This window comes from Oryx dammah, unplaced genomic scaffold, assembly GCF_014754425.2.
Source record: "Oryx dammah isolate SB20612 unplaced genomic scaffold, SCBI_Odam_1.1 HiC_scaffold_11, whole genome shotgun sequence".
Lineage (NCBI taxonomy): Eukaryota > Metazoa > Chordata > Mammalia > Artiodactyla > Bovidae > Oryx > Oryx dammah.
Genome location: NW_024070195.1, coordinates 24,738,927 through 24,751,109, shown reverse-complemented (window position 1 = coordinate 24,751,109; position 12,183 = coordinate 24,738,927). Strand labels below are relative to the sequence as shown.

The 12,183-nt window shown below is 38.2% G+C and overlaps 1 protein-coding gene across 1 annotated transcript; it reads left to right on the top strand.

Annotated features, from left to right (window-relative positions):
* The first annotated feature begins 433 nt into the window (after positions 1 to 433).
* LOC120869763 (butyrophilin subfamily 1 member A1-like) lies at positions 434 to 10,706 on the top strand. Its single transcript, XM_040249039.1, has 5 exons — positions 434 to 561; positions 6,032 to 6,096; positions 6,596 to 6,622; positions 9,440 to 9,466; positions 9,639 to 10,706. Exons 1-5 carry the CDS (start codon positions 434 to 436, stop codon positions 10,160 to 10,162), a joined length of 771 nt encoding a protein of 256 aa, XP_040104973.1. The 3' UTR covers positions 10,163 to 10,706.
* The last annotated feature ends 1,477 nt before the right edge of the window (positions 10,707 to 12,183 follow it).

The following is a 12,183-nucleotide window of genomic DNA, read 5'->3' as shown; positions in this document are numbered from 1 at the left end:
CCTCATCTTCTGTCTCCCCCTTCTCCTCTGCCCTCAAACTTTCCCAGCATCAGCCTCCTTTCCCAGAGTCGGCTCTTCACATGGTAGTGTATATTGCAGGCTCAGTTCCTCTGACTGCAGGATTGTGGTTTTCTTGCTTCTGGCATCTGCTCCCTGGTAGATGAGTCTGGTCTAGAGGTTTGTGCTTTCTGGCAGGAGGGGCCAATGCCTGACCACTGATGAATGGAGCTAGGTCCTGGCCCTCTAGAGGGCAGGGCCATGTCAAGGGGTATGTCTAGAGGTGGCTGTGGGCTTAAGAAATCTTTGGACAGCCTGTCTGCTGATTGGTGGAGCTGTATTTCCCCCAGTTGGTTGTTTGGCCTGAAGCATCCCAGCACTGGCTCCTTCCATCTGTTGGATGGGGCCAGAACTTGGTGTTAATGACCTATGCAAGATGTCAGCCTCCAGTGAGAGTTCATGCACACGAATACTCCCCAGTATATCCACCGCTGTGTCTATTCCCCAGAGTAAGCTACAGCTGTGCCTCGCTTATGTTCCCAGGAGAACGTCCAAGACCAGCAGGTAAGTCTGGCCCAGGCTACTATGAAGTTACTGTGCCCTCAGTACTAGTACATTTGAGATTTTGTGTGTACCCTTTAAGAATGAAGCCTCTTTGCCCCCAGGCCTGTGGAGCCCCTGCAATTTAACCCCCACTGCCCTTCAAAGTCAAATAATTTGGGGGCTCCTCTTCCTGATACCAAACCCCCAGGTTGCAGAGACATGAGATTCAGAACTCTCACACTTGTGGGAAAACCTGTGCAATACAACCATTCTCTAGTTTTTGGGTCACCCACTCAGGGGATTTTGGACTTGATTATATCACAAGTGTGCCCCTCCTACCATCTCATTGTGATTTCTTCTTTGTGTCTTTAGTTATAGAAAATCTGTTTGATAAGTCCTAGTCCCTTTTATTGATGGTTGTTTAGCAGATAGCTGTGGTTTTGATGTGCTCATGAGAGGAGAGGAGTTCAAGATTTTTCTACTCCACCATCTTGTAAGCAGTCTTTCTGCATTTTTTCTTAAAAAGGTGACAGTTCAATTGAAGATGAATGATTGATATCATTTATCCCAGACAAATCTTATGATATCTCCTCTCAGGTTTTGTTTCCTGTCTTAGTACCTTCTTTTGTGTAAGGGGTGGGGGTCATGTAAAACACTATTGCCTTTCATTGGCCTTTGAGATGGCCTTTGAACCCTGTAGTTTCAACTTGTCAGGATGTGAGTCATTTTGAAAACTATGGATGTGTTTCAAATTTTTGTCCTTTTCCTTCCTGACATAGTGACTTGCTTTTAAATGAATTGGTTCTTTCTTTTTTTATTTTCTGCTAAGTGTGAAAAATGAAAAAGTTAATCCCATTTTCTGTTATCTAGTCACTATGTCACCTCTTGTTGTTGTTCAGATGCTGAGTCATGTCTGATTCCTTGTGACTTCATGGATTACAGCACGCCAGTCTCCCCTATCTTCCACTATCACCTTGAGTTTGCTCAAATCGTGTGCATTGAGTTAATGATGCTATCTAATCATCTCATCCTCTGTCATCCCCTTCTCCTTTTGCCTTCAACCTTTCCCAGCATCAGGGTCTTTTCCAATGAGTCAGCTCTTTGCATCAGGTGACCGAAGTACTGGAGCTTCAGCTTCAGCATCAGTCCTTCCAATGAATATTCAGGATTGATTTCCTTTAGGATTGACTGGTTTGATCTCCTTGTACTTATTTCTTCAACTATCAAAAAACATTTTCTGCAATTCCAATCTACATATGCTTTAAATGATTTTTTCTAATGATCCTATGATCCTAACTGAAGTTTCGCATCTTCATTTGTTATTCAATTTTCACCATTATCGTTGGCATAATTTATCCTGCCATTCCAATCTATGTACACAGATCTTTTCTGTAAAATAAATTTTTATTAATAATATACTTTAGAAGTTTATGGTATTTTTAAGAAAACTGTTGTGCTACCTTTATCCAAGATAAGCTCAGGTAATCTTATTAGAGCCCACTTCTGCTGCTAAGCTGCTAAGTCACTTCAGTCGTGTCTGACTCTGTGCGACCCCATAGATGGCAGCCCACCAGGCTCCCCCATCCCTGGGATTCTCCAGGCAAGAACATTGGAGTGGGTTGCCATTTCCTTCTCCAACGCATGACAGTGAAAAGTGAAAGTGAAGTCGAACCCATGGACTGCAGCCTACCAGGCTCATCCATCCATGGGATTTTCCAGGCAAGAGTACTGGATTGGGGTGCCATTGCCTTCTCCAAGCCCACTTCAGCTGCCTTTTAATATTTTATTTCCCTTCCTTTCATTTCATTGTATAGAAATTATAAGATTTTCTTCACTGGAATTGCATAACAATATTCTCATTCTTCCCATGAGGAAAATTGGGTTAGAAGGCATACAAATTCAAGAAGGTTATAACTTGAGAAACATGAATGAGTATTAATAGATGTTTAAGTCTAGAGAATACAGGAATGATGGGAAAAAGAGGAAGCAGTAAAATTAACACCACCAAAGAGGTTTCTTCAAAGAATGTAGGAAAAGCACATATGTACTTTTATGTCATCATTGTTGTTTAGTCTCTAAGTTGTGTCCAGCTCTTTTGCAACCCCATGGACTGTAGCCCACCAGGCTCTTCTGTCCATAGAATTCTCCAGGGAAGAATACTGGATAGGGTTGCTATTTTCTTCTTCAGGGAGAGAATCTCCTGCAGCAGATCCTTTACTACTGAGCCACCAGGGAAACCCTGTACTTTTATGTAAATATTATATAAAAGTTTAAAATTTATAACATGCAAGAATGCCCAAGATACTTTTTACAACACATGAATTCTAGACAAGAGCTTATCTCTTGAAATGTATATGTAAGTTTTTTAAAGACTTTAATAAAACCTGAAAGTGAAGTGAAAGTGTTATTCACTCAGTCATGTCTCACTGTTTACGACCCCATGGACTGTAGCCCACCAGGCTTCTCTGTCCATGGAATTCTCCAGGCAACAATACTGGAATGGGTATCCATTCCCATCTCCAGGGAATCTTCCCCACCCAGGGATCAAACCTCAGTCTCCCTCATTGCATGCAATTGTTTATCATCTGAGCCACTAGGGAAATCCCATAAAGCCTAGAGTTGCATTATAGGAATAAGATTAAAAAGAAACTGCTTAAAGAATGATCTTCTAACATTTTTCTCATGTAATATTTGTATTACTTTATCTCCATTAACTTATATTTTATTATAAGTCCCTTCAAATACATGAATCTAAAATAAACATTGATTTATTTCATTAATTTTCTGCTTTCTTATAAAATATTTATGTGCTGATAGTTCAGTTCAGTTCAGTCACTCAGTCGTGTCCGACTCTTTGCGACCCCATGAATCACAGCACACCAGGCCTCCCTGTCCATCACCATCTCCCGGAGTTCACTCAGACTCACATCCATCGAGTCCGTGATGCCATCCAGCCATCTCATCCTCGATCGTCCCCTTCTCCTCCTGCCCCCAATCCCTCCCAGCATCAGAGTCTTTTCCAATGAGTCAACTCTTCACATGAGGTGGCCAAAGTACTGGAGCTTCAGCTTTAGCATCATTCCTTCCAAAGAAATCCCAGGGTTGATCTCCTTCAGAATGGACTGGTTGGATCTCCTTGCAGTAAATGGTGTACTTATATGTAAGTCAATAGAAATGGAAGTTTCATTACAGTCATAACTTCAATTCTTTGAACTTCTTCTGAGGTACATGATAAAATTGAGAGTGTGAGTTTATCAAATCTAATTTTAAAAGTTCTCTCAACTGACAACTCTATTAAATTTCATTACACTATTATTCAATGTAAATAGAAACCATCAGACTTCAGAAAAGATTGTCAGTTCAGTTCAGTGGCTCAGTTGTATCAGACTTTGTGACTGCATGGACTGCAGCACACCAGGCTTCCCTGTCCATCACCAACTCCCACAGCTTGCTCAAACTCATGTCCATCGAGGCAGTGATACCATCCAACCATCTCATCCTCTGTCATCTCCTTCTCCTCCCACTTTCAATCTTACCCAGCATCAGGGTCTTTTCCAAAGAGTCAGTTCTTCCCATCAGGTGGCCAAAGTATTGAAGTTTCAGCCGCAGCATCAGTCCTTCCAATGAATATTCAGGACTGATTTCCTTTAGGATGGACTGATTTGATCTCCTTGCAATCCAAGGGGCTCTCAAGAGTCTTCTCCAACACCACAGTTCAAAAGCATCAATTCTTCGGCGCTCAGCCTTCTTCACAGTCCAACTCTCACATCCATACATGACTATTGGAAAAACCATGGCTCTGACTAGTTGTACCTTTGTTGACAAATTAATGTCTCTGCTTTTTAACATGCTATCTGGGTTGGTCATAGCTTTTCTTCCAAGGAGCAAGCAAGCAGCTTTTAATTTCATGGCTGCAGTCACCAAAGATTGTACTTAGACGTTGTAGTCATTTGCTTTCTTAATGGCTATGACATCTAAAAAGATATTCTCAGGACTTAGTATTTGTTGACTACAATTCACAAACTGTTTTGCTTAAAGACAACTGGTTTAATCTGACATAGAAAGACTTGCAAAATTCAAAATCAGTTTCAACATACTACTATGAAGATAACATTTGTTATGGAATTATTTTATTCCTTTATTAAATATGGATTTTGTCCAAATCTTCAATTATGAATGTCCTTAATACTGTTCATAAAATATGTACTTATGGGGTAAAATCCTAGTTAGTTTCTCTGCCCTAATCATCATCATTCTTCTTTATTTATTCAACAGGGGAAATTCACTTCCTTTTCTGTTTTTGAAGATAGAACTGTGCTTTCTTGGCTTTTTTTTTCCCCAGGAGTTTTTGTTTATTTGTTTGTTTCTAATCACATTCATCCTTCCAGTTTACTATGCAATGGAAATTTTCTACTCATTTTCATTTTCTATATTGGTTTCTCTTGATATTTACATGAGATTTCCATTTTATTTTTCAGAAGATCTTCAGAAAGAAATTGGTAACTTTTTTCTGACATTCTTTTTTACTGATATATTTCTTTGAAAAAAAAATTTCCTGTCTCATTACCTCTTACTCACTCCTGTCTTGCCTTTTTCTTCTTGTGGGTTTCAAATTACCCTATCTGTTTTCTTTTTAGCTCCCTGAACTGATTCCATGTTAAGTTCCCTTTTCATTCTCTCAACTTTTGTTCACTTCCTTTCCTTTCTATGCTTTATTTTTATGCTTCTTCTATTAATATATTCCAGGTGATTACTGGAATTTTATAGTAATTCATTTTACAGTAGTTAGTTTTACAGTTGGTGAGATAAAGGAGATTAAGCTAAGAATGATGACAGAAAGTTTCTTTTAATTTGGGTTCTTCAACATGTGCTCTGATATGGAGTGCCCGTTGTTTTATGCATGATACTGTACTTGTTTTTATAGGAAAGTTAAAACTCCAAAGTTACTGAGTGAGATAAATTCTTTTCTTTTGTTTGACCTGTATGTTATGCTATATATATATTGTCAAGTTAATCTTGAGACTTGCTAGTCCATTTCTCTTGACTATAACTCAAGTGATTTAAGGTGTATAAATATTTTTTGCATGACTTTGCCCGATTTTTTTCCAACCACAATTATTGTTGTTCTTTTATTTTTATTTTCACCTTTTCAATCATTAATACTTCAAAGTCTTTAAACATACATTTTTTTCACTCAAATAAACTTCATTTTTTGTAAACCTAAAATTTAAAATTATTTTCCAAGTTATTTGTACACTATTTTGGTACTATATCATAAGAATTATTAAACTCTCATATCCCTACATATCAAATTATATTCTTCAAATTGTAGGAAGGTTTTCAGATGTAGTAAGCTTCAGAGATTTCTTTAGTTGCTTTTAAAATGGATGTTACTTGGTCAACTTTCAGACACTAACATTGGCACATGTATGTGCAGATGTATGACTTTACTTGAATCTTTTCTATGGTGTTAAGAAAACATTAGTTAACATTATATATGTGTATATATACTTGTTTGTTTTCTCTCAGATAGGAGGAAAGCTCAGTTCAAATTAGGTGAGTAAAGCTTATTTCCCAAAAACTTCTATTCTTCTAAATATCAGATTCTTCCACTGTAGAAATTGAATAGGATTTAGAAGTGCAAAGAAATGCTTATAGTAGGCAAAAAGCATTTGAAGTGTTATCCTCCTAAATTCTAGTAATTTCAATAAATTATTTTCAAAAGACAAACCACCAGTGATTCAGCATGTTCTTCCTTCTCTCCCCTTCCTTCCAAATCTATTTCATGTCCTCTCACTCCCACTTCTCCTTCATCCCTCCCACTTCTCCTTAATCCCTTCCACTTTTTATTGCTTCTATGTTTCCATCTACCTTCCACCTGATCATTTTTATCATTGTGTTTTCTAAATATGGATTATGAGAATATAGGATAAAAAGAAGAAGTCCAAAGAATTCAGAAGAAAATATATGACAAAGACAAGGAGAAATGAAAAAGATAATGAGAAAAAAAAATGGAAGAAAAAAAAAGTAAAGTTTCCTATTTTGTTTTTTGCAGGCTGGAGGGAGTCAACATTATACCCTGGTGAGTGACATGGATTCTGAAGACTGTCCTATTGCAAAATATATTTTAAATGAATACCTACTGAGTGCCAAACAGTACAATAAAAATAAATGAAACTCCAAAATATGCATTCTATGAACTCAATAGTTTACTCAGTATTTTAAAACACAATAATGTATTTAAAATATTAAATTTTAGCAATTTGACCATTATTATTTTCTATTTGATTTTTTTTTTTTTTGAGTACATCATGCAAAATGGTGGGCTGGATGATCTATTTGATTTTTTAATAATTGAGGCATAGTTCAGTTCAGTTCAGTCACTCAGTCGTGTCCGACTCTTTGTGATCCCATGAACCACAGCACGCCAGGCCTCCCTGTCCATCACCAACTCCTGGAGTCCACTCAAACCCATGTCCATCGAGTCGATGATGCCATCCAATGATCTCATCCTCTATCGACCCCTTCTCCTCTTGCCCCTAATCTTTCCCAACATCAGGGTCTTTTCCAGTGAGTCAATTCTTTGCATCAGGTGGCCAAAGTACTGGAGTTTCAGCTTCAACATCAGTCCTTCCAATGAACACCCAGGACCGACCTCCTTCAGGATGGACTGGTTGGATCTCCTTGCAGTCCAAGGGACTCTCAAGAGTCTTCTCCAACACCACAATTCAAAAGCATCAATTTTTCTGCACTCAGCTTTTTTTACAGTCCAATTCTCACATTCATACATGACCACTGGAAAAACCATAGCCTTGACTAGACAGACCTTTGTAGGCAAAGTCCTTGCTTTTGAATATACTGTCTAGGTTGGTTATAACTTTCCTTCCAAGGAGTAAGCATGTTTTAATTTCATGGCTGCAATAACCATCTGCAGTGATTTTGGAGCCCAGAAAAATAAAGTCAGCCACTGTTTCCACTGTTTCCCCATCTATCTGCCATGAAGTGATGGGACCGGGTGCCATGATCTTAGTTTTCTGAATGTTGAGCTTTAAGCCAACTTTTTCACTCTCCTCTTTCACTTTCATCAAGAGGCTCTTTAGTTCTTCTTCACTTTCTACCAGGCATAGTTGGCTTACAATATTACATTAGTTTCAGGTGTACAACATAGTGGCTTCAAAATTTTGTAGGCTATACTCCATTGAAGTTCTTATAAAAATTGGCTATATTCCCCATGAAAGAAAGAAAGGGAAGTCACTCAGTCATGTCTGGCTCCTTGTGACCCAGTGGACTGTAGCCTAGCAGGCTCCTCCGTCCATGGGATTCTCCAGGCAAGAGTACTGGAGTGGGTTGCCATTTCCTTCCCCAGGAGATCTTCCGGACCCAGAGAAGCATATTTCTCATGCTGTACAGTATATCCTTTAGGTTTCTTTATTTTATACATAGTAGTTTGTACGTCTGAAACCCTAATATTATTCCTCACCCTTTCCTCTCTCCATTGATAATTATGTTTGCTCTCTATATCTGTAAGTCTGTTTCTGTTTTGTTACATTCACTGTTTTATTTTTTAGATTCCACATATAAGTGATAACTTACTCTATCTTCCTCTGTCTGACTTAATTTATTAATAGTAATACCCTCCAGGTCCATCCATATTGTTGCAAATGTCAAAATTTCATGTATGTGTCTATACACACACACACACACACACAAAGGAACAGTATTCAGTATGTGTATATATATATATATACACACACACACACACAAAGAAACAATATTTAGTCATTTTTAGGATATATATATATATACTAAATTCAGGTGTAGTATGAACAATGGGGTGCATGTACCTTTTCAAATTTTTGTTTTCATTTTCTTTGGTTATACACCCAGGTTTGGAATTGCTGGATCATATTGCAGTTCTATTTTTAGTGTTTTGAGGAACCTTTATACTATAGCATATTCAAAAACAGAGATATTACTTTGCCGACTAAGGTCCGTCTAGTCAAGGCAATGGTTTTTCCAGTGGTCATGTATGGATGTGAGAGTTGGACTATGAAGAAGGCTGAGCACCAAAGAATTGATGCTTTTGAACTGTGGTGTTGGAGAAGACTCTTGAGAGGCCCTTGGACTGCAAAGAGATCCAACCAGTCCATTCTGAAGGAGACCAACCCTGGGATTTCTTTGGAAGTAATTATGCTGAAGCTGAATCTCCAGTACTTTGGCCACCTCATGAGAAGAGTTGACTCATTGGAAAAGACTCTGATGCTGGGAGGGATTGGGGGCAGGAGGAGAAGGGGACGACAGAGGATGAGATGGCTGGATGGCATCACTGACTCGATGGACATGAATCTGAGTGAACTCCGGGAGATGGTGATGGACAGGGAGGCCTGGCATGCTGCGATTCATGGGGTCGCAAAGAGTCAGACACGACTGAGCAACTGAATTGAACTGAACTGAACTATACTATTTTCCACCAGTTTACATCCATCAACCATTTACAGGTTTTCCTTTTCTCCACATCCTAGAAAACACTTATTGTTTTATTATTTTTTAATTGACATCTCTAATCATGCTCTGAGGATAAGTAAAAGATTATCTCCTATAAAGTCTGAGGAAACCACAAGAAAAAGAATTTATTTGGTCAGACATATCATAATCTCTATTTCTTTTCCAACATCTTAAATAAATTATGGACACTTATCCTATGGGAATGTTGGTTGAAGAAATCAGTTCTTCAAGCCAGACATAATTTAACAGACTGTGAAAAGAGGTGCAAGTATATCAAAGAATATTTTCTTTGGTTATTATCATTCATAAATTAATCCTTGAGAATTTATACTCATAATCTGAGCAGATGGATATCTATCAGATGGGGCTTCTCACACTCATATGTTCCTTGCAGATTGGAGGAAAGAAGAGTTCCAAACTGGTGAGTATGATGCTCCAGGAGGGACCCTGCTCCTTGTGGGGTAAGAAAGGAAGACAGGTGAAGATGACTTGGATCTTCCCAGGGCCAGAGAAGTTCTCACAGAATGGGGACCCTCTGGCCCAGGCCTACTGAGACTCTTTCTATAAACATGATGGTCTAATTGTTTTTGCAGTAAATGTGACTCTTGATGAAGCCACTGCTCATCCCAGACTCCTCCTAACTGAAGACGGGAGAGGAGTAACCTTGCAGGAAATACAGCAAGATCTACCCAGCTCCACACAGAGATTTGTCTCCATTCCCTGTGTGCTGGGTCAGCCACAAATCTGTTCGGGGAGATCCTACTGGGAGGTGGAAGTTGGGGACCTGCATTCCTGGGACCTGGGAGTTTGTAGGGATAATGTATCAAGGAAGGAGACTTTCCAAATGTCCCCACAGAATGGTTTCTGGGCCATTAGGCTCTACCAGGAGGATTACTGGGCCCTTACCATCTCAGAAACTCTTCTTACTCTAAGAGAAAAACCCCTTAGTGTGGGGATATTCCTGGATTATGAGGCTGGAGATGTATCTTTCTATAATATGACAGATGAATCCCACATTTTCACATTTTCCAAACAGACATTTTATGGTGTCCTAAGACCACTTTTCAGACTTTGGTCCCCTGACTCTCGCCCCTTGACCATTGTCCAGGTGGAGTAGAGCACATTGATGCTGTAATTCATGTGCCTACGCCTCCATGAGAAAGTATAACATTGGGCCCAAGTGATCATTATAATTCTCCCCACTGGCCACAAAATGATTTTTTTCCCCTCCTGCATACTGCTTCACTCTCAAGGTGAAGTTCTGTGAGACTGACTGATTGTTGCCTCTCATATCACTTCTTACTTCTTCTTTAATTATAAACTCCTATTATTACTATATCTGTGACAACCTAGCATAAAGATTAAATTTTCTAGACTACCAGCTGATTATCACTAAATGATGACCAGTGCATTGTAAGATTAATTATTCTGTGTAATTTCTGGGATGTTTCTTTAAAGGAAAACTATGTGCTTTTCTCATTCTGTTTACTTTTTATGATGCCTGAAATCTATCATTAATGAAACATCTGTGACCATGTAAAAGTCATGGATGGCAGATAAGATACAATGGCTTAGGTTTTTGATAACTTGTGGAACTACTCTATTACTCAGTTCCTAAATTATCTTCAGTGAGAAATAAACTGTTATCTCTCTAAGCTTTTTATACTTTGGATTTTTGTCATTTATAATTGAATTTAATCCTAGCTAGTATACCCTCCCTTTAAGGATGGCAACAGATGACACCCACAGTTGAATATTTAAGTGAAATAGTAGGCATAAAGTACTGTACTTGATTTCTTAGCAACTCCTACTCCTCTAGTGTCTGAGTCAAGTTAGGGTCTCCCAATTTCTCCTGACTCATCAGACCCTCCTGACTTCACTTCCTTCTCTTTCATATTTAGATGCCAGGTAGGGTTAATAATTTTAGGTATTCTTTTACTAATAAGTGAAAATTCCTGATCTCATTGTCCTTTCACATCTGCTTGGAAAGAAATCCCAAAATGAATGAATCTATTATTCATTTCTCATACTGGAAGTTGAACATGCTATAAAACTCCATACAGATGAGTAGAGTGGTTACTCTATACATGTGTAGTAACCTATCACAACTTGGGCACTAGCATTGTTGAAGGCACTCTTCTATCTGGCAATCTTCCCATGTGTCTCTAAGACTGCATTCCATTTTGAAAGAACAGTAAAGATAATAACAAATAGAATCAATCAGAGGGGAATTGTCTCATCGTTGTAATGACAAATTTAACAAAATTATCAAAATCTCCCAACTCTACATTACTCCTCCCTCACTGTTACATTAAGAGAAATATCCCTCTTGCTTTACAGGGAACACCAACCTATCTCTTCTCTCTACCCATCTTTCCATCTTGTACTATCTTACATAGTACTAAGGTCCATCAATTATTCCTCTGTGTTCCGACAAGTTTTTCTACCATAAACTTAAAAATTTTAAATCTTGTCCATCTTAAAATCAAAACAATGCAATTTTCCATCAACTCTACATCATATTAGCGCTTTTGACTCTCTTTCATAATCAAACTTCTCAAAACATTTATCTAAAGTCTCTATTTATATTTCCCTCTTTTTTTTTTTCTTCTTAGTATACTTTATGATATGCAAATCCTCACCACCAATACCTTACTGTGTGACCTTATTTGGAAATAGGGTCATTGTAGATATAGTTAGTTAAGATGGCATAGAACGGGTGCCTAAATCAACATAACTGGAGTCCTTATGAAAATGAAAAATTTGGACATAAACAAACACAGAAAGAACAGCTTGCAAAGGTTGGAGTTTTGCTGCCACAAGGCAAGGAAGGTCCAAGACTGCTGGCAAACCACCTGAAATTGAAAAAAAAGGCTGGGAACTAATCTTTTTCTAGCACCTTCAGATGAAGCATCACCATGTCAACATCTTGAACTCAGACTTCTGGCCTCCACAACTATATTAAAATAACTTCCAACATTTAAGCTACTCAGCTTGTGGTATTTTGTTGTGGTATAGTAGAAGGTGTAGCAAACAAATACATTTCTCTTGTTGAATACAATCTGCTCATTTGTTTTCTTTAATAAAAATAATCCAAAAATAAACACTTTGTTATGGAAATTACCAGGGATTTCTACA